Source organism: Rhineura floridana, chromosome 4 (genome assembly GCF_030035675.1).
Source record: "Rhineura floridana isolate rRhiFlo1 chromosome 4, rRhiFlo1.hap2, whole genome shotgun sequence".
Classification (NCBI taxonomy): domain Eukaryota; kingdom Metazoa; phylum Chordata; class Lepidosauria; order Squamata; family Rhineuridae; genus Rhineura; species Rhineura floridana.
The window spans coordinates 210,776,583-210,800,740 of record NC_084483.1 but is presented as its reverse complement, the minus strand read 5'-3'; the positions used below and the strand labels follow the sequence as shown (position 1 = coordinate 210,800,740).

Genomic DNA, 24,158 nt, shown 5'->3' with positions numbered 1-24,158 from the left:
TACAGGTTTTTAACCACACAAGTTTATTTTAAATAAAACGCAACACAGATGCAGGCTTTGCACACCAGTGTCTGTGGTTAAACAGGCAATGCAAAACAAGGAACAGGGCCAAGCAAAGCCTGTGTGGCAATCTTGTCAAAACGGCATGAACAAAACTTTGGTGGGCCAGGGGGAGAGGCCCAAGCCCCTCCTCCCTATGACGGAACTCAAATCAAGGAGATGTTTGTGAGGAACAGATCATTCTTGGGGGGGCTTCCACCCACCCTTTTCCTACCAACTGCAAGGCTGCCATGTTCCCAGGTTCCCCCATAAAGCTCTGACAGAACAAGGCCACCCACTGCTAAGTTCTCCTCCTCTCAAACCCACTCGATATGTGAGATAGAGCATGTGGAAAACCCACACTCTCAGCAGCGTCATTAAAATACCCCCAATAAATAAATATTCCAAGTCCAACCCCTCCCCCCCTCAAATTAGCAAGCCTCCAGTGCTGGGCTTGGTCTCCAGGCTCACACGTTCCCAAGCCCTCTGAAGCCAGGAGAGGCAAGCGGAGCGTGGCTCAGCATGAACACAACAGGCAAAGTGCAAGTGAAATCCAGTACGGAAAAATATACAAAGAATTTGTCTCTCAATATAATACAAGGGTTTGGGAGCGCTCACACCCTAGACAACTGAAAAATCAATAAATAAGGAAGATGGGGTGGGATGAGGCAGGGCGGGGATTGGGAAAAGGCGCTTGGGGCACCGAACCAAGCCTCCTGCCCCACAACAGGCCTATTTACAGCGCTAATCTCCTCTCTCTATCGATGCTTATTTACCATGTAGTCGTGGGAGTCCCACGGGATCAGCGGAACATACAGAAACCACCGCGGGCCTCTCGTGTCGGTAGAAACCTGTTATAATGTGTGACTGTGCAGGACGAGGCTGTACAATGCAAAACCTTAAATGTCCATGGTCAGTGAGGAGCGCGGGGCGATCTGTCATGGTGGGACAGCGAGCAAGTGTGCCTGTGCACAGCTAGTATTCGTCCTGGTCCTCCGGATGCTGCTCATCCAGCTCGTCGTCCTCTGGTGGGGCAAAGCCTTCCTGCAAGGACGGGGGGAGAAGTAACAGGCACGGTCATGGCAAAGCTGGCTCCTCTCTGAGCTGACCCAATGGGCACGGGGCTCATGCTGGTGGAGAGGCTGGCATGCCAGCCTTGAAAGCTCCCGCCCCCAAGAACAGCAGAGGCCAGAGTGGCTGCCACTCCCAGCCTGCACTGACCTCTGTGGCATACAGGATGCCTATGATGCCTGAGATGATGGGGCTGTTCTCACTCTCGTGCTCCTGGCAGATGAGCTCAATGTCCCGCAGTTTGCTGAAGTAGAAGTCACGCTCCTTCTCTAGACCATCCACCGTCAGCTTCAGGTCCATCAACTGCCCCAATGGAGACAACAGGCACAGTGAGCCATGGTAGGTGTGGCAGTCCCTCCACCACCACCACCACCCCCTCATGATGGACAGGAGCCCTGGCAATGGAAAAAGCTACTTAGACCTCAGCTAAGGTTGTGGCAGACCCCCTAATTCAAGGAGGAGTGTGAATGGGTTTGTGTGTATTTTCTTTTTTAATTCTCCTTTTGCTTGTCATTCTTGTGGCTAGGAAGAAGTTCCTCCTTCCCCCACAACTCTTTTTGGGCCTTGTGCGAGTCATAGCACAGGAGGATCCTGCACCTCCTGCCTTGGCGCCCTCTTCCTCCACTAAAGCACTCCAGAAGCTCCCTTTGGCTTGGTCAGGGCTGCCCACACAGCCAGCACCAAAAGCAACACAGCCAAACAGAGCTACGCAACCTCTGTTGCTGACTCCTTTTTCCAGCCTTCCAGAGGAGAAGAGCTAATGGTGCTGGCGAAACAGGGCAGGTGAGGAGTGTCCAAAGATTCTCAGTCCACCAGGGCTTAAGAGAACTCACAGGGGCGGAAAAGGCATGTGGTCCTGGAAAGGTGGCCTTTGCCTCTGATAATCTGGGGGTGGAGAGAGATTCCCTGGAAGGAAGCTACTCGCTGCACAGGTGCTGGTGGACATCTACTCAGTGAAAAGGCAGCAAGGTATGGTGATTAGACAGGTGTGGGATTAGGCCCAGGAAGGCCTGGGTCCAAAGGTCTCCTCAACTAAGTCAGTTTCTGTGCAACGTGATGGCCATATAGAAACTCCACATCAAGAGGCAGTATACCTCTGAAAACCAGTTGCTAAGGGCCAAAAGAAAGACGGCAGGCAGGGCTGCTGTCTTCATGCCCTGGTGGTGGCCTTGCCAGAGGCATCTGGCATGTCTCTGTGAAAAAACAAGATGCTGAACATGGGCCAGGAGATTTCCTTGACCTGGTCTTTTAAGCCGGGCAACTGGCCGGTAGTGGTGGTGGTAGTGGGGTTCATTACCCCGGTTCCGTGGACCCATTTCCTGGTAAGGTTTGGACTGAAAGTAGCAGTTCCCCCAACGCCATGTCCCAGAGCACAGCAGAGGGAGGGAAAGGGGTCTCTGCCAAAGCACAAGAGTGTGCGTGAGAGAGAGAGAGAGAGGGAGGGAGGGAGAAAGGGAGGGAGAGGGGGAGAGAGAAAGAGAGAGAAAGAGAGAGGGAAAGAGGGGGGGAGGGAGAGGGAGGGAGAGAGAGAGAGAGAGAGAGAGAGAGAGAACGAACACCATCCTCACACCATACCTGCTGGTTCAGCTCCAGGATCTGGGCATCAGCTTCACTGCCCCCATTCCGGGCTGAAGGAGGATTTTTCCGTACAATATTGCTGGGAGCGACATTCATTCGGGTTGGATTCTGCAAGTTCTTGGGGCCTGTGGGGGAGGTTCGCTGTGGGACTTTATGAAGGAGAGAAAGAGGGAGAGAGAGAAGTAACTCTGGAGTCTCTTGTCAACCAACCCCATCCGCTTCTGCTGGGCCCTGACAGGTGAAAGCCTGAGTGAAGCCCCCAAGAGGCATGTGCACACTGGGAGCCCCAGGCCTGGTTGCAAAGAGAGAGATGGCCACTTGGAAGTGCAGAGCCGAGGAGGACAGCCAAAATCTGGATCCCTTTTTGCTTTACTTCACCAGAGGCAGGCAGAGTCCTGACTCCTGGTTCTCCTTCCCTCAACCTCCCTGGGAGTCAACAATATCTCCCCACCCCCACCCCAGAGCAGAGGCTTTTCCTCCCCACACCCCTCATTGCGTGGCAGCATAAAGCTACATACATGCAGGGAAGGGAGCTGTGACCCCGGCCAAGCCCCCCCCCCCAATATGTTGCTGCCACTTCACAGCAAAGCAAGCGAGCCCAGCTAGGGAAAGCCATGCATGGCAGCTTTGGGAGGCTCCCTGGGACTTCACTCTCCATTCCCTATTCAGTGGGTCAACGCAGACACCTGCCCCATTCACCTGGTGCCTGCAGTCCATTCTACAGGAACAGGCAGCATTAGAGGGCTCATGCCAGGAGTGGTCCCCTCCAAGCAGAAGCTCCAGCAGGAAGGAAGCTGGCTGCTGGACTAATTATACCCCAAAGTGCTACTACCCCTCTTGCCTTGGCTGCTTGCTCACCCACCCACCTGGAGGAGACCACGATCTGCACGGCCACTGTGACAGCCAGGAGGAGTTCTGGGGCCGGTGGAGATCCCCTAGACGGTCTCAAGAGCTTGCGTGCATACGCACATGCTGTTGTTTTATTCCAGTACCCCACTCACTCTTTGTTTAAATAAATAAATAAATAAATAAGGGAGGCTGGTTGTGTAGCATGGAGGCCTCTTTTCTCACCCCTGATGAAAGGCAGCAGGGCCCCTTTGCCTGGTGAAGGCAGGTCCTGGGTGGCAGCACTCGGGGACACCTCCACCCACAGGCCTTGGAGGTATGCGGAGAGCAGAGCCAGGTTCAACCCCCCCCCCATGTTATAAGACTCGCTAGGCAGCCTTGGAGACATTACCCTCTTCCAGCCTACTGGCAGGAGACTAGCAAACTAGGAAGCAAGAGTTCTGCTCTGTTCAGCGTTGAGGAGATAGACCGTCCTCCTGGGAGGCAAAGGGTTGTCCTTTCCTGCACTTAAGCAGAGACTGGGATGCTGTAACTGTGGATCCCACACTGTGCTGGTAAATGGACTAAATGACCTCCAAAGCCCCTTCCGACTCTATTGGGTGGAATTCAATGACAGTCCTACCCAGAGTTGGACCCACTGAAGCTAACGGATCTTACTAAGTTGGGTTCATTCGTTTCGAAGGGTCAACTCCAAGCAGGACTTAGTTGACGGTATGCCTGACACTCCCTCATCTCCAACTTTGCTCACGCCCTTCCAAAATCCACATAAGGGAGGGCCAGAGCTCAGTGGAGGTGCATCTGCTCTGAACCCAGGTGTTTCTGCATACAATCCCAGGAATCTTCAGGCAGGGCAGGGAAAGACTCCTGCCTGAAATCTGGAACGCTGCTGCCGGCCAGTGCAGACAATACTGAGCTAGATGGAACAAGGGTCTACTTGCTATCAAGGCAGATTCTTAGCTTCTTATGCCATACAGCAGGATGCTGCCTCCCAAGCCAGGACAGTTGGGGTTTCCTTCCTTCCCTCCCTCCCTCCATGCCCTGGGAGTGCCAAGCTGGATGCCAAGGAGCTGAGGTCATGCTAGAGGCCGGATCCTGGGGTGCCACCTGTCTCTAGCAACATTACCTGCAGTGCCAATGGCTTTCTTGGGTTTGTTGAAGATCTGATCACCTGGGTTTGGTGGGGGTGCCACATCCTGGCCTTGCCTCGCCAGCAGCGGGTTGTACTCTTTCCCATCGTAGTTCGCGTCAAAGAATTTCTTAAACCACTGAATGAACTCAAAGTTGTCCTGGAACTTCCCCTTCACCAACCTCTCCACTGGGATGATCTGCAACAGGAGAGGGAGGGTGGGGTCGAAGAGGTCATTAGCAGCTGGCCTCTGGCTGCTCACCGCCCCTCCGTGGCACAGGCATCCTAGGTGAACTCCACTGTCTGCCAACTCCCTTTCTTTAGCCACACACATACAAATCCCACGTTTCATCAAGGGCCTAGCAATAATGAAGGGCCTCATTATTGGGAACAAAGCCTAAAAGAGCCAAGGGCTCCAACCCCTGGGAAACTGCAGCAGCGTTAATGACTAGGGTCAGAGGCTTGCCAGAAACATCTGGCTGGCTACTGTAGGGGAAAAGATGTTGAACTAACGGGGCATTTGGTCAGATCCTCTGACATTCTTAAAGGGCTCTGCTTGGCACCTCTGACGGTCAGGGTCCTGACTCCGAAGTAAATGCCACTGGGAGTCTACAGTGTCCATTTCACAGAACAGAAGGCCTGCTTAGTCACCCAACTTTTTCAGGAAGAGAGTTTGAAGAACTGAGGTAAAAAGTGGTGCCAAAAAAGATGAATTTTGATAAATTAAAAACTAAAAGATCACCAGGTCCAGATGGCATTCGCCCAGGAGTTCTTAAAGAACCTAAATGTGAAATTGCTGAGGCACATATGTAACTTGGCCCCAAGATCAGCCTCCACGCCTGATTACTGGAATGTGGCCAACTTAACACCTATTTTTAAAAAGGGATTCCAGAAATTAGAGGCTAGCTCAACATCTGGTTCCAGGAAAACTGGCAGAAAGCATTACTGAAGATGCCCAGCTCCCCCGCCGGCCACCTTAACAGGTTTGCTGAATACTATCAATGGCTACTAGCCATGATGGCTATGTACTGCCTCCTGCATTGGAGGCAATATGCCTTTGAATGCCAGCTGCTGGGGTTCACACGTGGGTGAGAGTGCTGTTGCGCCCAGGTCTTGATTGCCATGAGGAGATCTGGTTGGGCATTAAGAAAACAGGATTTTTCTGTTAAGGAAACGGCCACCTGTTGGGAATGCTTTGATTTGGATTCCTGCATTGAGCAGGGGGTTGGACTTGATGGCCTTATAGGCCCCTTCCAACTCTACTCTTCTATGACTGTAGGATGCTGGACTAGATGGGCCTCTGCTTCTGAACCAGCAGCCAGGCTCTTCTTAGGTTTGTGCCCTGCGGCTAGATAGGCTGCTGTTTCCCTCTGCCCTGACGTATTTATAGGAAGCCCTCACATGCCAGCCCTGCAAGCGAAGGGGGCTGAGGAGATCAGGTTCAGGGAACACCCAGCGAGAACATAAGTGGTTCCATCTCAGCCGGTCCAAGATTAGGCAGGGCAACCTCCTCCCTTCCACCAAACTCCAGTGGCGCGGTCAGCTGGCTGAGGAAAGGCAGGCCTCCCTGAGCAGCCTCAGCCACCCTGACAGGGCCCAACGGCAGCCTCTCCTGTGCCTCTTGCCCAGCAGAGACCCACCTTGTCCACGCCCATCTTCTTGAAGGCAGCCTGTAGCACCTTGAAGTTGTGGATGTACTCATGTTCCAACTTGGCCTGGAACTTCACCTTCCGCAAGTGGATGCAGCCGGGGAACAACATGTCCATGAACTGGCAATAGGCAGCGCCTGTTGAGGGCAAGGACATCGGAGCTGGCTTCCATCTGTGTGCAGACAGCCAGGTTGCCCCCTAACGTCGTGACCAGGAGGCACCACGTTCTGGGTGCCTTGCCCCTTAACGCCTAGCAACCAGAGCGTGCCTGACCATCCCAGGCCCACTCCATTGCCGCTAGTGACACCTATGGCCAGGGGAGCCCTGGTCCCTGGGGAGCCCCTCCTGGCCCCTCACAGTACCTGAGCACAGCTGCTCGATCTTGGTGTAGCTGAGCTGGAGGGAGTCGTTGACCCAAGCTAGCATGTCATGACGACTCAGATTCTCGCTAGTCACAGATGTGGAATACACATTGACCGCCATGCCCCAACTGCAGGAAGGAAGGAAGGGAGACATCATTCCGGGGAGAGCGCGCAGGAGGCAAGCTAGTCCAAGCCCTGCCCCAACAGGAAGGCCTCCGGCAAAGGCTTTCCTCAGCACGGGCTACCAGAGACCCTTCAAGTGGAGAGGATAAGGAGCAAACACAAGACCTCTGCACAAACACACACACAAACTCACTGCCTGTGAAACTCAGTGCCTCTTGCTTTACCAGCAGAGCAAGTAGCTTTGGGCGATTCACACAAGCAAACCAAGACATAAGGGAAGGCAAAGCAGGCATTTTAATCTTTTAATTTTCTTAATCTTTCTACTTTTAATATGTATCCTTCTTAATTTGTGTTGTATTTCATTTTTGTTGTGCTTTCTGTTGTTTATTTGTACATGTTTTTGTGATTTTTTACTATGATATATTGTATTTTATCTTGTTTGTTCACCGCCCTGAGAGCTATTCTGCTAAGGGCGGTATATAAATTGAAATAATAAATAAATAAAACCCCACACATTTCGTCTCCAAGCGCAATCTAAACCCATCTGAAAGAGAAATTAACAAGCCTAGTTTTAGAGGGGGAGGAAGGAGCCAAAAATGATTCATTAGCTTCCACTGAAGCACCACTGTAGGCATCACATCCCACAGCAACCAGGAAAGGGGGGGCAGAGCCACCCCTCCCCCTCCCAGCAGGAGACTCCCTGGCCTTGTGAGCAGCGCCCAGCCAACTAACCGCCCTCTGAACTACCAGCACAGATGGCAGCCCCCTGCCCCTGGGTTTGTCCAAGTGCTCCCACTGTGGCTGGGGTCAGCCCTTCACGTAGGCAATGGACAAAGGCTTCACCTGCCCAGCATACACCCAGGACCGATGCAGATTTCAGTTTCCCCCAGGTGCATCTTTTTAAAGAAGCAGGTAGAAGATGTCAGAAGAGTCTTCACGGCACTGCGTCAGTCAGACAACACGAAGCACAGAAATCACAGTGTGAGTCCGCAAGAGGGGGGTGCAAGTCTGTCAAGGCCGCCAAGTCCTCGGGGCTCAGAGCAGGCTGTGTACGCCAGGCTCACCCTTGCCCCTCCCAACTTGAGAGGGGCTCCAGCCCTCTGCCTTTTGTAAAGGACGCAGCTTCTGTAGAGCAGCAGACAGGAGACTGAACTCAGACAGTCAGGACCCTGCCACTCGCCCCTCCCCAGCACCAACCCGTTTCTCTGCCTGCAAGCATTAATTGTGCCATCAGGGGGCAGCCAGAGGCACCATAATGGCCACTGCACACAAAGAGGAGGGCACAAGGTAGGGTACAGCTTCACAGGGTGAAGCACTGGCTCCACTGAAGCTGAGGCAATCACCTGGACGGAAGTCCCGGCCAGCGCCAGCACCAGCCCCTCCCGCCATGCAGGCCAAGGAGGGCTGCCCTTAGGAAGGGCCAAAGCCAACTCCCAGGCATGTCACAAAGTCTCCTGCCTTCTCAGCCAATCAGATGACAGGGCTGACACCTCATCACTAGGCACACTAGAGGGAGCAAGTAGGCCTCCCCCCTCCCCCCCCATGGCAAGGAACCTACACTGCCCTCGGGCGGCCCTCCAGTGAGCCAAGGCAAAGCAGTGTCTTTGGGGCAGCAAAGGGGAAGAGGAGCAGATCACTCCAGGGACTCCCAGTCCCCTGAGGAAGGAAATAGATGCAGCAACCCAGACCAGGCGGAGCAACAAAGGCATCCTGGTGGTGCCCCTTCTGTAGCCAGCCTCCAGAGCCAGGAAGGAGGGATTTGCCAGGCAGGACAAAGAGCGACAGCCCAGCTTGGATCTCCTCGCTCCAGGCCAGGAGGGCACCTTGACATCACACAGGTTCTGAACTGCCAAGGCAGGGGCCTTGCCACACACCTCCCTCCAAGATGACTCAGTCCTGGTCCTGCCACTTGTTAACAGACCCCATGAATGGCCAGGGAGCTCAGGACTGCCTCAGCAATTGAGCCCTTCCTAAGACAAGACTCTTCCTGAAGATGTTCTTAGACATATAACCATGATCCATCACCCAACTGATCAAAGGGGCCTCTTCCTCTCACTCTCACATGGTTGGTGATGTGATGCAAGAAAAGAAGACACTGCCCAGCACCACCCCTGCCTGGCCGGAAAGGGAATTCTGTTTCAGGAAGAGCACTGCCAGGCATGAAGTGTCCAGCAGATCTCCCCATTCTACCTCCGTCAGCCGACTGCTAGAGATGTGAAGGCCGGGGGGGGGTGAGACAGGAAGATGGGGAAGGCTGTTTCCTCCCAGTTTTTCCCCTGGGCCTTCACATCTCTACTGACTGCCTCAGAAGTTGGGCTCAGAGTGTCCAGTGGCTTAAGGGTTGCTCAACTAAGGTGAATTTGCAGACACAAGAAATCCCAAGGAACTGGCAAAAGAATGGATTGGTACAAACATCAGAGGAGCCCTGCGGCTAGATCAGGCCAAAGGGTCCTTCTAGTCCAGCCCCATCTCCCACAGTGGGCAACAAGATGCCCTCAAAGGGGCCCCCACAAAGTAGGACATGAGCGCAACGGCCCTCTCCCACTGTTGTTGCCCAGGGACTGGCATTGGGGGCAGGCCCCACCATTTAGATCTGCAGGAACTGAGGCCAAAAGCAGTCTTGCTGCTTTGAGCTGCTGCTGCTGCTGCTGCTGCCACCATCAGGGCCAGGAGCCCAAGTGGAGACTGAGCAGTGCCGCAGGCAGAAAAGCCAAATGGCCTCTTGCCTCCCACTGCCTGACATGAGGCACAATCCCCTCACTGAGAAGGCTCGCTGGAATGATCAGAGATGGCCCTTCTTCCTGGCAGAATGTGCCCAATACTTCCACTTTGCCAGCCCAAATCCATCACTTTGGCCAACTGGAGGAGCACCCCTGGGCAGCCACAATGGGGGGGGCACATCATGACCCAGGACAGGCACCAAGCTGGGCTTTAGCAACCCCCCTCTTCACTGCTGGCTGGGGCCTGCAATTCCTGCTGGCTGCAACTGTACTTGATCAACAAGAGAAGGAAAAGGGGGCTACAGCTGGCCAGACTCCCTTCCCATGGCTCCAGTCACACGGGCAGTTCCGCTGAACTCAGCCCTGCAAAGCAAAGCCAACAAGCAGCAGGACAAAGCCCAGAATGCAGCAGCTCCCTCAACACCCACCTTTAACTGCCCATACGCTGCTTAAGGGCTGCTGGCTCCTCCCTTGCAGGCAGGCCACTCCCTCCCAAGCACCCCACCGCCAACAATAAGCATCCAAGAAAACAGGCTCTGCACAGTGAGAGAAAAACTGGTTGATTCCCTGAGTTGCATTCCCTTTCCCTTCTCTCGTCTTGGAGGCTCTTCCATCTTTGGTTCTGTTTCCTAATCCACAAAGTGCACCTCAGATCCACAGGCTGCTAATATTACAAAAGTTATTGTATAGAAATAGAAGTGGACAACAAAAAGGGAAGAACAAGAGCCCTGTTCCAAAAGATTAGCGAAGTGAAAGGGAAATTTAAACCAAGAGTAGGGATGTTGAATAATCAACAGGGGAACACACTAACTGACCGAGATGGAAAAAAAGGAAGATGGAAGCAATACACTGAAGAACTCTGTGAAAGAGATGCCGGGATGACAGATTCATTCACAGAGGAACTGTATGAAGAAGAATTAGAAATTTTAGAATGTGAGGTGAAAGGTGCTCTTAAAATACTTGGAAGAAACAAATCACCAGGAACAGATGGCATACCAATAGAGTTGCTACAAGCTACTGAGACTGTATCTGTCCAAATTTTGACAAACATTTGTCAAGAAATATGGAAACTAAACAATGGCCCACAGACTGGAAGCGTTCAATATATATCCCACTTCCAAAGAAAGGGGATCCCAGAGAATGCAGTAATTATCGAACTATTGCCTTAATATCCCATGGAAGTAAAGTAATGCTCAAGATTCTACAACAAAGGCTCTTACCATATATGGAGCGAGAAATGCCAGACATCCAAGCTGGATTTAGAAAGGGAAGAGGCACCAGAGATCATATCACAAACATACGTTGGATAATGGAACGGACCAAGGAATTTCAGAAGAAAATCACCCTGTGCTTTATAGACTACAGCAAAGCCTTTGACTGTGTAGATCATGAAAAACAATGGAATGCTTTAAAAGAAATGGGGGTGCCACAGCATCTGATTGTCCTGATGCGCAACCTATACTCTGGACAAGAGGCTACTGTTAGGACAGAATATGGAGAAACAGATTGGTTCCCCATCGGAAAGGGTGTGAGACAGGGGTGTATTTTATCACCCTATTTGTTTAATCTAAATGGAGAACATATCAAACAGCGGGATTGGACCAAGATGAAGGAGATGTAAAAACTGGAGGGAGAAATATCAATAATTTAAGATATGCGGACGATACGATACTACTAGCAGAAACTAGTATTGATTTGAAATGAATGCTGATGAAAGTTAAGGGGGAAAGCACAAAAGCAGGACTACAGCTGAACGTCAAGAAGACTAAAGTAATGACAACAGAAGATTTATGTAACTTTACAGTTGACAATGAGGACATTGAACTTGTCAAGGATTATCAATACCTCGGCACAGTCATTAACCAAAATGGAGGCAATAGTCAAGAAATCAGAAGAAGGCTAGGACTGGGAAGGGCAGCTAGGAGGGAACTAGAAAAGGTCCTCAAATGCAAAGATGTATCACTGAACACCAAAGTTAGGATCATTCAGACCATGGTATTCCCGATCTCTATGTATGGATGTGAAAGTTGGACAGTGACAAAAGTGGATAAGAGAAAAATCAACTCATTTGAAATGTGGTATTGGAGGAGAGCTTTGTGCATACCGTGGACTGTGAAAAAGACAAATAATTGGGTGTTAGAACAAATTAAACCAGAACTCTCACTAGAAGCTAAAATGATGAAACTGAGGTTATCATACTTTGGACACATAATGAGAAGACATGATTCACTGGAAAAGATAATAATGCTGGGAAAAACAGAAGGAAGTAGAAAAAGAGGAAGGTCAAACAAGAGATGGATTGATTCCATAAAGGAAGCCTCAGACCTGAACTTACAAGATCTGAACAGGGTGGTTCACGACAGATGCTCTTGGAGGTCGCTGATTCATAGGGTCGCCGAAAGTCGAAATCAACTTGAAGGCACATAACAACAACAGCAAGAGTGCTCCCGGCAGAGAAGAGTCCTGTGCAGAGGACTCTGCCAGTCTAAGGAAGCCATCACAGGCGGAAAGCCATAACTACTGGCAAGCTCCTCCTGGTCCACCACTGACAATATCAGTGTGCACACACATGCACACGTGCTGAAAGGCAGCTTGGCCTTCCTTTCTTCCTCCCTCCCAACCCCCCCAGCTTCCTATGCCATCATGGGGCCTCCAGGAGAGGCAGACATGGTCATACAGCCCTCACCAAAGCAGGAGTGCTCACTCAGACATCCCTGCAAGTTTACCAGAAACAGAGGCAGCCCTGCTTCTCCTTAGCATGCCAACGAGATTGAGAAGTCCCAGAAAACACAAATGATTCACTGCAATAATGATTTGAACACCCGGGCACCGCAACAACCCTATGAGGTGGGCCACTGCTCTTTGGACTTTATTGGCAGGGAACTCGAGTCAAGAGATAGTGACCTGCCCAAATCAGGCCAATGAGTCTCTGGCACAGGTGGGTCTTGAACCCGGGGCTCCCTGACCCAGGCCTCTACCAAACTGAGTTTCATTGACACTCAGCCCTCCAAAGTCTGCAGCTATGTGGACCCATTGCCAAAGTAGCCTCAGCCAGCTGCTGCGCTAGGCAATGAGACCCAGTCCAGACGCCTTCGCGTCCATCAACTGAGCCAAGCCATGGGCCACCAGGGAAGCAAGAACACTCCCAAGCCAGCCAGCCTGGAACACTGAGCCATCTGATCCGGCCTGGGGGAATTCCCTTTTGACTTAAGGTGCAGCAGCCAACGCCCCAACAAGGAGGTCAGCTCCAAGGAAATTCCTCAAGGCACCTCTGGACACCCTTTGCTCCCACATCTACTGCAAGGGGGTGGAGGCAGCAGCAGCAGCCATAGCTCAGCAGGAGAGAAACTTCCTGGCATGCACAAGGCCCCCCAGTTCAACACCTGGCAGCATCTCCAGGTAGGGCTGGGCAAAGTTCCCGCCTGCAACTCTGGGGGGTTGCTGACAGTCAGTGCAGTCCGTACTGAGCTAGGTGGGCCAGTAGCGAGATTCTGCAGAAGGCAACTTCCTGGGTTTCCAATTGGTTCCTGGTGCTCTGCTGGAAATGTGTTGTGCCCCGGGAGAAGAACAGGACATTCCGGTGGGAAGCGCGGGCCACGAAGCCCCAATCAGATCATGCCCGAGCTGGAAAGAGCCCGTTGGGATCACAGTGAAAAGGAGCACAGTCCCCCCCCCCGCTGTGAAAAACCACGGGAGGAAATGGGGGGCAGAGCTGACATCTCGCTGAGCAGCCCTTCTCAGAAGCAGTAAGTATCTGCAGGGGCCAAAGCGTCCCCCACCCCCAGGCACGTCAGGAGCCTGGCATCGCTTACAAGGCTGGACGTCTCTCTATCTTTGGTACACATTCAATCCATTAAGTCTGCCCTCCCAATACCTTTCCACCATGCTTCACATTTTCCAAAAATGTCGCCTTTAAACTACCTTAACTTGTGCTTTGTCATGTTTTTTCTCCCTTGTCCAGCATTTCAGTTCAGCTCGTTTTGGCTACTGGAAAAGCTTCTGAGACATTCATTACACCGTTTGTAAAATTAAGAAGGCATACCTTGTAGATTGTGCTCTCTCCAATACTCCGCTCAGGGGCTAGGAGGAATACAGCCACTGCAGCATTTTGGGGGAGATCCAGTTTGTTTTTATTTACTATACTGAATGAATTGAGAGCCACCAACTGAGAAAAGGAAGGATGCAAATGTGCAAAGCAGCAGAAGCCTTCTAGCCTGGGGCACGGGCCCGTGGCTCAAGGAGAGGCATGGCAGGAGACACTTCCCCTCACCTCCACCCAAGAGTCTCGGCTTCCCTATGCAGACAATGGAGGAAGCCAGCCTCCTTTTCCAGAGGCCTGCAGAGGCACCCACAGCCCAAGGAGCAGAAGGTGGTGCTGCCTCCCCCAGCTCACCTGAGAGCAGCTCAGCTGAGCCCTTAGCCAGGTAGCAGAGCCCCCCCCTCAGTTCATGCACATCATCACAGTGCTCAGCAGTCGCGTGTCCAATGCAAAATGCCAAAACTGATCTGTCAAGTCAAAGAAGAGGGCGACAGCAGTCAGAGGCAAAGTGCCTGACAGAGAAACGGAGCCAGGGGAGTTAAGCCTGCCCAGTGGGAGCTCACGATGCCTGGGTAGTGCCCAAACACGCTCCTGCCATTGAGGGAAAGAGCACGAGACGGGCAAGGAGCAAGCGGCAACCCCGCAGCATCCCCTCACATCCCAGTGTCCTGACAGCCACCGACTTGGGAGGCTTTAAAAAAGGGCGAGACAAATTTGTAGAGGATGAAGCTATCAATGGCTACGAGCCTCAGACAGTTCTGCTCTGCCTCCGCGGCAGATTTTGAGTCCTTCATCAGTTCTTTTTTGCTGCCCAGTTTGAGGAGAAGGAGATGGAGATTTATTGCCTGCCCTTCACCAGAAGGTCCCAAGGTGGGTTACAGACACACCCTGGCTTTCTTCTTCATTTATTTTTATTGATTTTAGACATATAGAAAAAATGTTACAACACCAGTAAACGAAGAGTGACTCAAACACAGTCTGTTAGTAACACAAAAACATACCATGTCCACTCAAAGGAATTTAAAGTGGGCCATAAGCAAAGAAAAATCACCCCCTTTAAACTCCCCTTTATGCAACGGCAGAAACAAAGGAGTTTTTATTATTTACAGCAAACTGAAGTGTAAGTTGGAGACATGTTTGGATACAGGACAGAACAGTGTGCTTTGTGGCCCCATTTACACCTGGGGGCAGTGCAAGTTAAGAAAGCAAAGAATCAGTATCAACCAAGAGAGAAGGGGGAAAAGTTGAAGAGTAGGTCACATATTCTAAACTCAGGCATATTAAGGTGGAATGTTCTTTTTGGTTAATATACACCACAAAAGGATATCATGTTGACAAAAAATTATTTTCAAGGTTCCCTGTGCCACCCTGAGTTTTGCCACGAAGCCAATAATGGAGAGTAGCCTATAAGGCCTCTCCAGTGCTTAGTCACCACTGTAAGCCCAGCCGCCATGAGGAGGTATCCTATCAACACCTTATGGATCAAATTCCCATCAATGTCAGTAAAAAAATTAAGAATGGCCAATTGTGGTGACCTGTCTAGAACCTGCAAAGTTATAAGCTGGATTTCATTTTTTTAAAAGCCCTGTTTCTCTAACAAGGATAATTAAAATTTGGGGGCCAAGTAAGAGTCTCCCCAAGTCAGAAGCAGCTCTCAAGATGTCAGCTGGCCACCCCTCCTCTAAAAGCAGGCTCCATAGGTACAGCTCCCAACTAGCCAGAGGATGACTAGACCTGGGTGTTGGGTTTGGAGTCTTTCTTTATTTCATTTCATTCATTCTCTGAGCACCTTGTTCTTCCTCAGGACTTCCAATGGTCTCCCAACCTCTCGGGTAGACCTTTAGTTCTGGAGGCCAAAATGCCTCCCCCCTCACCTGTCCAGGCCGCAGCAGCAGAAGTAAGAATACCTCAATCCCCCTGGCAGAGGCTGCTTTGAACCCCCCTCTCAAACGGGCCTTCCTCATCTCAGGGGGCTGGCTGGCCAGAGTCAGAGAGACACCCAGCTGTGGGCTGTTTTGGATGAAGGCGGGTAGGGAGAAGCAAGAGGGAGGCACCACCTCAGGCTTCGCCCATATTGTTTGGCAGATTCACATGCCAAAGCTACAGAGAGCGAGGAGGACGCCCATCCAGTTCTCCACACCTTTGTCTGGTTTTAAAGAGAGAGGTGGGGATCAAGCTGACGTTCTCTCTCTCCTCTCCTCCCTTTTGGCTCTGCACTCTTCCAGTCCCTGTTCAGGAAGCAGTTGCCTGAATAAGCACTTGCAATATGAAGAGTACAGGCACCAGTTAGAAAGGAGAGGAGGCAATACTAGCAAGCCATAAAAGAGTGGTGGGCAGGTAGAGAATCATGCAAGCCTGTTCTGGATACTTCTGAGACTAGCAGCTTAAAAATTGGGAAGAACAAGCATTTTGAAAAATGTTATCGTTCCTTTGTTGACAGAATTGAGATCTTTATTAGGAATGCAAATGTTACAAAAGAGCAGGTTGAAGAGGTTCCATTAAGCGAACAGGGGAAGCTGGCAATTGGGAGCAACTGACAGGAAGCCTTGATCACTAGAATCCAGCAACTGCCTGCTGCGCTTCAGCAGAACTCTTTGAAAACGTATAAACCAGCTTTTAGGGCTTGTTGCTGCAGCCTTATCAATCCACATAAATCAGTTCTGTGAATTACAGATTCTATCACTGGGCACTAACAGCAAAGTGGTACATAATTGCTTCAACATTCCCTTCTGTCCTTATGAAAACTGCTTGGAGAGGGGAACAAGTCCACCATCACCGCCATTCTGTGGGGCCTAAGTGAAAGATTGCAGGCATCAAAACTCTGGCTTTGGATTAAAAAAAAAAAAACTTTCCCAAGATGAGCGGTACTGTCATTGGCAAGTTTAGGTGAGCCATGAAGTAAAAAGGAAGGCACTTTCCCGAAGCTCCGCACTGGAACAAGCAGCCTAGAAAACACTCTGGACTCCTCATCCTTGGAGGTTTTCAAAAAGCCCTTGGACGCACCGTTGCCAAAGATGGACTAGGCAGGGTCGAGGATCTCATTTGAGTTTTTATGCCACTTTTGAATACAAATTGTGTGCAATCTTAAAACACCCAAAATTATTTTTATTTATTCGTTGCTTGATACCTAAGAGACTTATAACAATGTTAAAAACAAAAACAAATATATTGTGCTACAAAAACAAAACAATAAAACACACACACACCCAGACAGCCACAGGAAGCTTTGGCAGCATACTCACAGCAGACAACATCATTTCAGTCTATGAAACTTGTTTATTTATTAAATTTGTTAGTTGCTTTTCTTCACAAAAGTGAACCCAAAACAACTTACAATCAATAAAAAAGTTAAAACTAGTATAAAAACTTAAAATACAAACTTTAAAAACATATACATACAACAACCTACCCCCTAAAAGAGGCTACAACTTGAAGAGCCCTCCAAAAGGAAGAGCCAAGTGCTTGGCAGAAGAGGAGTCCCACTCTCATGTCGCCACTCGCTGCACCTCCCTCGGAGGGTCATACGAAGAAAGGCTTGAGATGCTGAAGGCAGGGTCTGGGTTGGTTCATATGGGGTGAGGCAGTCCTTGAGGTCCTTGGGGGCCTGAACCATATAAGGCTTTATAGATCAAAACCAGCACGTTGAATTGAGCCTGGAAGCTAATTGGTAGGCAGCGTAGTTGTGCTCAGGCCGTCTTGCTCTGGTGAGCAATTTGGCTGCTCAATTCTGCACCAGCTGCAGTTTCTGAACCGTCTTCACACGCAGCACCACATATAACAATTGCAGTAATCTAGTTTAAGAGGTTATCAGGGCATAGAAGTCAAGCTATCTCTTTCCAGATTGGGTTGTAGCTGGGCCACCAGCCAAAGCTGGTGGAAGATTTTCCTTGCTACCAAGGCCCCTTGAGCCTCAAGTGACAGCAATGGATCCAGGAGTGCCCCCAAGCTGCATACCTGCTCTTTCAGAGGGAGTGTAGCCCCATCAAGAGCAGGCCACATCCCCTCCACCTAGTCTAGGGAACCACCCATTACCAGTGCCTCAGTCTTGTCTGGATTGAGCTTCAGTTGACTGGCTCTCATCCAGTCCATTACCAAGGCATCAGTCTAGCACATCCACTGCCACACCTGGAGATGTAAAGGAGAGACCGAGTTGGGTGACGTCAGCATACTGCTGACAACATACTCCAGAAGATCCCACTCAGAGGTTTCATGTAGATGTTAAATAGCACAGGAGTTAAAATCGAACCCTGCAGAACCCCATGTCGGAGGCTCCACGGGGCTGAACAATACTCCCCAAGCACCACCCTCTGAAAGTGACCATCCAAGTAGGTTCAGAACCACCACAGAGCAGTGCCATCCACCCCTAAGTTGGACATCTGCTCCAGAAGAATGCCATGGTCGATGGTATGGAAAGCCACTGAGAGGTCAAGGAGGATTAATAGGGACACACTCACCCACCTCTCTCCTGACAGAAGTCATCATACAAGGGCGACCACAGCACTTTCTATGCCAAAACTGGGTCTAAACCCCTATTGAAATGGATCTAGAAAATCAGTTTCATCCAAAAGAGCCTGAATCTGGCCTGCAACCACATGCTCAAGAACCTTGCTCAAGAACAGATCATTAGCGACTGGCCAATAATTATTTAGGTTTTCCAGATCCAGAGAGGCTTTCTTAAGGAGTGGTCTTACCAGTGCCTCCATTAGGCAAGCTGAAACCACACCTTCTCACAAGGAGGCATTAAGCACCTCTCTGGCCCAGCTAGCTGTCTCTTCCTTGCTAGTTTTTATCAGCCATGAAGGACAAAAGTCAAGAGCACAGGTGAGCCATGTGCCTTGTCGACGTCCCCATGCTCTACCAACTGAAACATCCAACACAATAGGACTAGACAGTGCTCTGGACACCTCTTGGGAGTCATCTGCTCTAATAGTGGAGACAAGACCCCAATGGATGCCAACAATTTTGTCCTCAAAGTATTTTGCAAACAAATCACAGTGAACCGCCATAGGTTCCACCACTTCCTTTAGGTCAGACTCTACCTGGAAAAGCTCTGTTGGACAACACAGTGAGGATGAAATGGAAGTAGTGAAGCATACCTTTTTCACCGCCTTCACTGCCACTGAGTAGGCTTGATAAGGAGCACTTATTAGTGTTCAGCTGCTTTTGTCTGGAGTTTTTCTCCACTTGCGTTCAAGCCATCTCCCAACTTGCTTCACTGCCCTAAGTTCTGGTGTGTACCAAGGAGCCAACAGGGCTCTAACAAGTGGGAGAGGGTGCTCAGGAACGATCGTGACAACAGCCAAGGCCATCTGGGTCCACAGATCAACTAGGGCTTCAACAGGAGCACCAGCAATATGAGCTAGAAAATCCCCAAGAACCATATGGAAACCAAATGGACCCGTCAGCCTCTGGGGGCAGGCCACCCTAATAGGTCTGTCATCTCTGCAGAAGAGAAAATGCCTGGAAGAAAGGCAAGTCTTCACCTGGCATCAAAAAGATGTCAATTAAGGCACCAGGTGGGCCTCAGAGGGGGGACCTAGCAGAGGGCCTCAGAAGATCTAAGGGTCTGGGTAGGTTCATATCAAGATTTATTTTATTTATTTAATTTATTTTATTTAATTTATATACTGCCCTAAGCCCAAGGGCTCTCTGGGCGGTGTACATAACAATAAAACAATCAGAAAATATATAAATACAATAATACAATGGAAAGAGAGGCGTTCCAGAAGATAGTGGGATCCTGAGCTTAAAAAACAAATGCAAAAAAGCGCATAACCAGTAAGTAAGCAAACCCAGTTTCCAAAAGCACAAGAGAAAAGATGAATCTGAACGTGCTTCCAGAAGGGTGAGAGAAGAAGCTGCAGGCTCCCCACCCCCACCAGAAAGGGATCACCACATTCCTGGCCATAAGAAGCCCCGCTCCTCACCAAGGCCATCCTGGCACTGACATAAAGCGTGGATTTTTCAGCAGGGTCTCATTAACAGACCTTAAGTCAGAGATGGGACCATCATTTATTATTATTATCATTTATTATTATTATTATTTATTGTTATTGTTGTTGTTGTTGTTGTTGTTGTTATTTATACCCCGCCATTTTTCCAAATTGGAACTCGCGGAAGCTTCCAGATAAAAGACACATACAATTAAAAACCTATCAAAAATAAAAGCATATAATACATAAATGAATAAGTATAAACAGATATAATTAAAAATGAACTCTAGTTTAAAATAGCATTAAACTGTTTCTAATAATTAAAAAACATAGTCATAAAATCAGAATAATTAAAAAATAAACTGGCAAGAACAATATAACCTCCTTTTGGGCCTTTGTGGGCTTTATAGGTCTAAACCAATATATTGATTGTGAACCTGGAAACAAAGTGGCAGCCAACGGGAGGAACTTGAAGGTAAAGTACCAACTTAGGCCCATTAGCTATCAAGGGAGGCAGCCTTCCGCACTATGGGCAGTCCCATGCAGAACTCATCATAAAAATCTAGTCTAGAAGTCATCAATGGAAAAATGGTGGGGTATAAATAATGATGATGATAATGATAATGATAATGATAATAATAATAATAATAATAATAATAATGGTAGTCAGGTCTCTATCTTCCAGTAGCAGGTGCAAGCAGTCTGTCGGCTGAAGCTGAAGAATGGTGTGCTGGGCCGCAGCAGATGCTACCAAGGATTCCATAAAAGAATGACAGGTCCAGAAGTACCCCACCCCAGCATAGACTGGGGAGAGCAACCCCATCTAGAATAGGTACTTCTGTAGCCAACTGGACAGAGTCTTTCTACATCAACTACTCTGTCTTACCTAGACTGAGCTTAAATTTATCACCAAGTCAACCTAAGAGTAGCAATACTGAAGGGTGGGGTAGAAATCTCCTAATTAAAAAAATAAACAAACCACTTTGATCTAGTTCATCCCTGCCTCTCCCAGTATACAACCAAAGAGATCAAGGCGTCTTCAGTACCCAAACCCAACCAAAAGCCAGAAACAAACCTAATTAATTCAACAGCACAGAGTTGTCTAGCTACCTTCCATCTGAGCATCTTGCCCAAAGACTGGCTTATAATTGCCCAAGGCAGCAATGATTTTCTTTTTAACAGAAAAGCTTTCCTACATGGCCACTGAAGGACCCCCCTCCTTTCCCACACACATCAGTGTGGAAAGCACAAAAGGACTACAGTTGAACATCAAGAAGACTAAAGTAATGACAACAGAAGATTTATGTAACTTTAAAGTTGACAATGAGGACATTGTACTTGTCAAGGATTATCAATACCTTGGCGCAGTCATTAACCAAAATGGAGACAATAGTCAAGAAATCAGAAGACGGCTAGGACTGGGGAGTGCAGCTAGGAGGGAACTAGAAAAGGTCCTCAAACGCAAAGATGTACAGATAGCTGTTAGAACTATTCCCAAGCTGTTATCACCCAGTGCCATGGCAACGTGTCTGTTTCCCAGGCCAGTCTTAGCTGATAACGCTCCTCCTTCAGACACATGCTTGTAACTCTTTCAGACCTGATGAAAACATCCTTAGGCAGTACGGCCTAATGCCAACAGTTCAATGTCCTCATTGTCAACTGCAAAGTTGCATAAATCTTCTTTTGTCATTACTTTAGTCTTTTTGACGTTCTGCTGTACTCCTGCTTTTGTGCTTTCCTCTTTAACTTTCATCAGCATTCGTTTCGAATCATTACTGGTTTCTGCAAGTAGTATGGTATCGTCTGCATATCTTAAATTATTGATATTTCTCCCCCCAATTTTCACACCTCCTTCTTCTTGGTCCAATCCTGCTTTCCGTATGATATGTTCTGTGTATAGATTAAATAAATAGGGTGATAAAATACACCCCTGTCTCACACCCTTTCCGATGGGGAACCAATCGGTTTCTCCATATTCTGTCCTTACAGTAGCCTCTTGTCCAGAGTATAGGTTGCGCATCAGGACAATCGGATGCTGTGGCACCCCCATTTCTTTTAAAGCATTCCATAGTTTTTCATGATCTACACAGTCAAAGGCTTTGCTGTAATCTATAAAGCACAGGGTGATTTTCTTCTGAAATTCCTTGGTCCGTGCCATTATCTAACGTATGTTTGCAATATGATCTCTGGTGCCTCTTCCCTTTCTAAATCCAGCTTGGACGTCTGGCATTTTTCGCTCCATATATGGCAAGAGCCTTTGTTGTAGGATCTTGAGCATTACTTTACTTGCATGGGATATTAAGGCAACAGTTCGATAATTACTGCATTCCCTGGGATCCCCTTTCTTTGGAATTGGGATGTATATGAAACGCTTCCAGTCTGTTTAGTTTTCCATATTTCTTGAAAGATTTTAGTCAAAATTTGGACTGATTCAGTCTCAGTAGCTTGTAGCAACTCTATTGGTATGCCATCTATTCCCGGTGATTTGTTTCTTCCAAGTATTTTAAGAGCGCCTTTCACCTCGCATTCTAAAATTTCTGGTTCTTCATCATATGGTTCCTCCGTGAATGAATTTGTCATCCCGGCATCTCTTCTATAGAGTTCTTCAGTGTACTGCTTCCATCTTCCTTTTTTTTCATCTCAGTCTGTCAGTGTGTTCCCCTGTTGATTATTCAACGTCCCTACTCTTGGTTTAAATTTCCCTTTCATTTCTCTAATCTTTTGGAATAGGGCTCTTGTTCTACCCTTTTTGTTGTTCTCTTCTATTTCTATACAATAACTATTGTAATAGTTCTCTTTGTCCCTACATACTAGTCGCTGTATTGTTGCATTTAGGGTTCTGGCCGTGTTTCTATCTCCTCTTGCTTTTACTTTCCTTCTCTCTTTGACCATTTTAAGAGTTTCTTCAGTCATCCATTGAGGTCTTTCTCTCTTTTTAACTAGAGGGATTGTCTTTTTGCTTTCTTCTATGATAACGTCTCTGACTTCATTCCATAGTTCTTCTGGTTCTCTGTCAATTAAGTTTAAAGCCTCAAACCTGTTCCTTGTTTGATCTTTATATGCTTCTGGGATGTTATTTAAATTGTATTTTGGCGTTATGATTGTTTTGTTGGTCTTCTTTAGCTTTACTCTGATTTTCGATACGACCAGTTCATGATCTGTACCGCAGTCTGCTCCTGGTCTTGTTTTTGCAGAAAGTATGGAACTTCTCCACCTTCTGCTACCAATTATATAATCAATTTGATTCCTATATTGACCATTTGGTGATGTCCACGTGTACAGTCGTCTTTTTGGTTGTTCAAAAAATGTGTTCGCAAGGAACAAATTATTGGCTTCACAGAATTCAATAAGTCTTTCTCCTGCTTTGTTTCTGTCTCCTAGGCCCCATTTCCCCACAATTCCTAATTCTTCTCTGTTCTCTACTTTTGCATTCCAATCCCCCATGATTATCAGCACATCTTGTTTTGGTGTGTGATCAATTTCTTCCTGTACTTCTGCGTAAAATCTCTCCAATTCCTCCTCTTCTGCATTTGCCGTCGGAGCATAGACTTGGATGATGGTTATGTTGATAGGTTTCCCATTTAATCTCATTGATATCACTCTCTCAGACCTTGCATTGTAGCTCCTAATTGCTCTTGCTACATCACTTCTCACTATTAAAGCAACCCCATTTCTTCTTAATTTCTCATTTCCTGCATAAAATATTTTGTAGTTGCCTTAATGTCCCATTCCCGTCCACTTTAGTTCACTCACACCAAGTATTGTAATGTTGATGCGTTCCATTTCTTGCTTGACAATTTCTAACTTTCCCTGGTTCATGCTTCTCACATTCCATGTTCCTCTTGTGTGCGTCGTACAACTCCGGACTCTCCTTTCGCATCTGTGCGCATCAGCCTCTGGGCTTCCTTTCGGCTTTGACCCAGCTGCATCCTTAGTCACAGCGCTACTCGTACTTGTCCTTTGTTCTTCCCCAGTATCTCGGTGAGTGCCTTCTGACCTGGGGTCTCATCTTCCAGCAGTATCTCGTGTTGCATTTTGGATACTCTGTTCATAGGGTTTTCGTGGTAAGAGATATTCAGAGGTGGTTTACCATTGCCTTCCCCTGAGTTTGGATGCATCTTAGTCTGGTGTTTCAGCTTTGACCATTCCGCCTTGGGTGCCCCTGCTAGGAGTCTAGCCTCTTGGTCTAGACTCCTGATGGCATTGCTCTCAGCTTCTTCAACACACTCAAACCCCACATTAAGGTGTGCATCCGAAGAGGGGATATTGTAAGGTGACATTGGTTTTATGTTGGGAAATGTTGGTAAGAAAAAACCCTAAAACATGTTGCTTGCATAAGTATTCAACCCCCCACATTAATATTTGGTAGAACCACCTTTCGTTGCAATAACACCTTTAAGTCTTTTGAGGTAGGTATGTACCAGCTTTGCACAGTAGCGGAGGGATTTTGGCTCATTCTTCTTGGCAGATTCGCTCCAGGTCATTCAGGTTGGTTGGACGTCGCTTGTGGACTGCAATTTTCAAAGATGGTTGGACGTCGCTTGTGGACTGCAATTTTCAAAGAGCGTCACAGATTCTCAATGGGGTTGAGATCAGGACTTTGACTGGGCCACTGTAGGACATTCACCTTTTTGTCCTTGAGCCACTCCAATGTGGCTTTGGCCTTGTGCTT

General features: G+C 48.6%; 1 protein-coding gene across 2 annotated transcripts in view; it reads right to left on the bottom strand.

Annotated features, from left to right (window-relative positions):
- Positions 1 to 24,158, bottom strand: part of MAPRE3 (microtubule associated protein RP/EB family member 3) — a 47,372-nt gene continuing 23,214 nt past the window's right edge. Inside the window, exons 2-7 of one of the 2 annotated variants that reach the window (XM_061625925.1) lie at positions 6,672 to 6,799; positions 6,301 to 6,446; positions 4,658 to 4,859; positions 2,686 to 2,837; positions 1,261 to 1,413; positions 1 to 1,083 (exon numbers count right to left, since the gene is read on the bottom strand). In XM_061625925.1, the coding sequence (XP_061481909.1) occupies positions 1,015 to 1,083; positions 1,261 to 1,413; positions 2,686 to 2,837; positions 4,658 to 4,859; positions 6,301 to 6,446; positions 6,672 to 6,792 (843 nt within the window). In that variant the 5' untranslated portion in view covers positions 6,793 to 6,799 and the 3' untranslated portion in view covers positions 1 to 1,014. The remainder of the gene's footprint in view (positions 1,084 to 1,260; positions 1,414 to 2,685; positions 2,838 to 4,657; positions 4,860 to 6,300; positions 6,447 to 6,671; positions 6,800 to 24,158) is intronic. The other variant, XM_061625926.1, reaches the window with a different exon arrangement.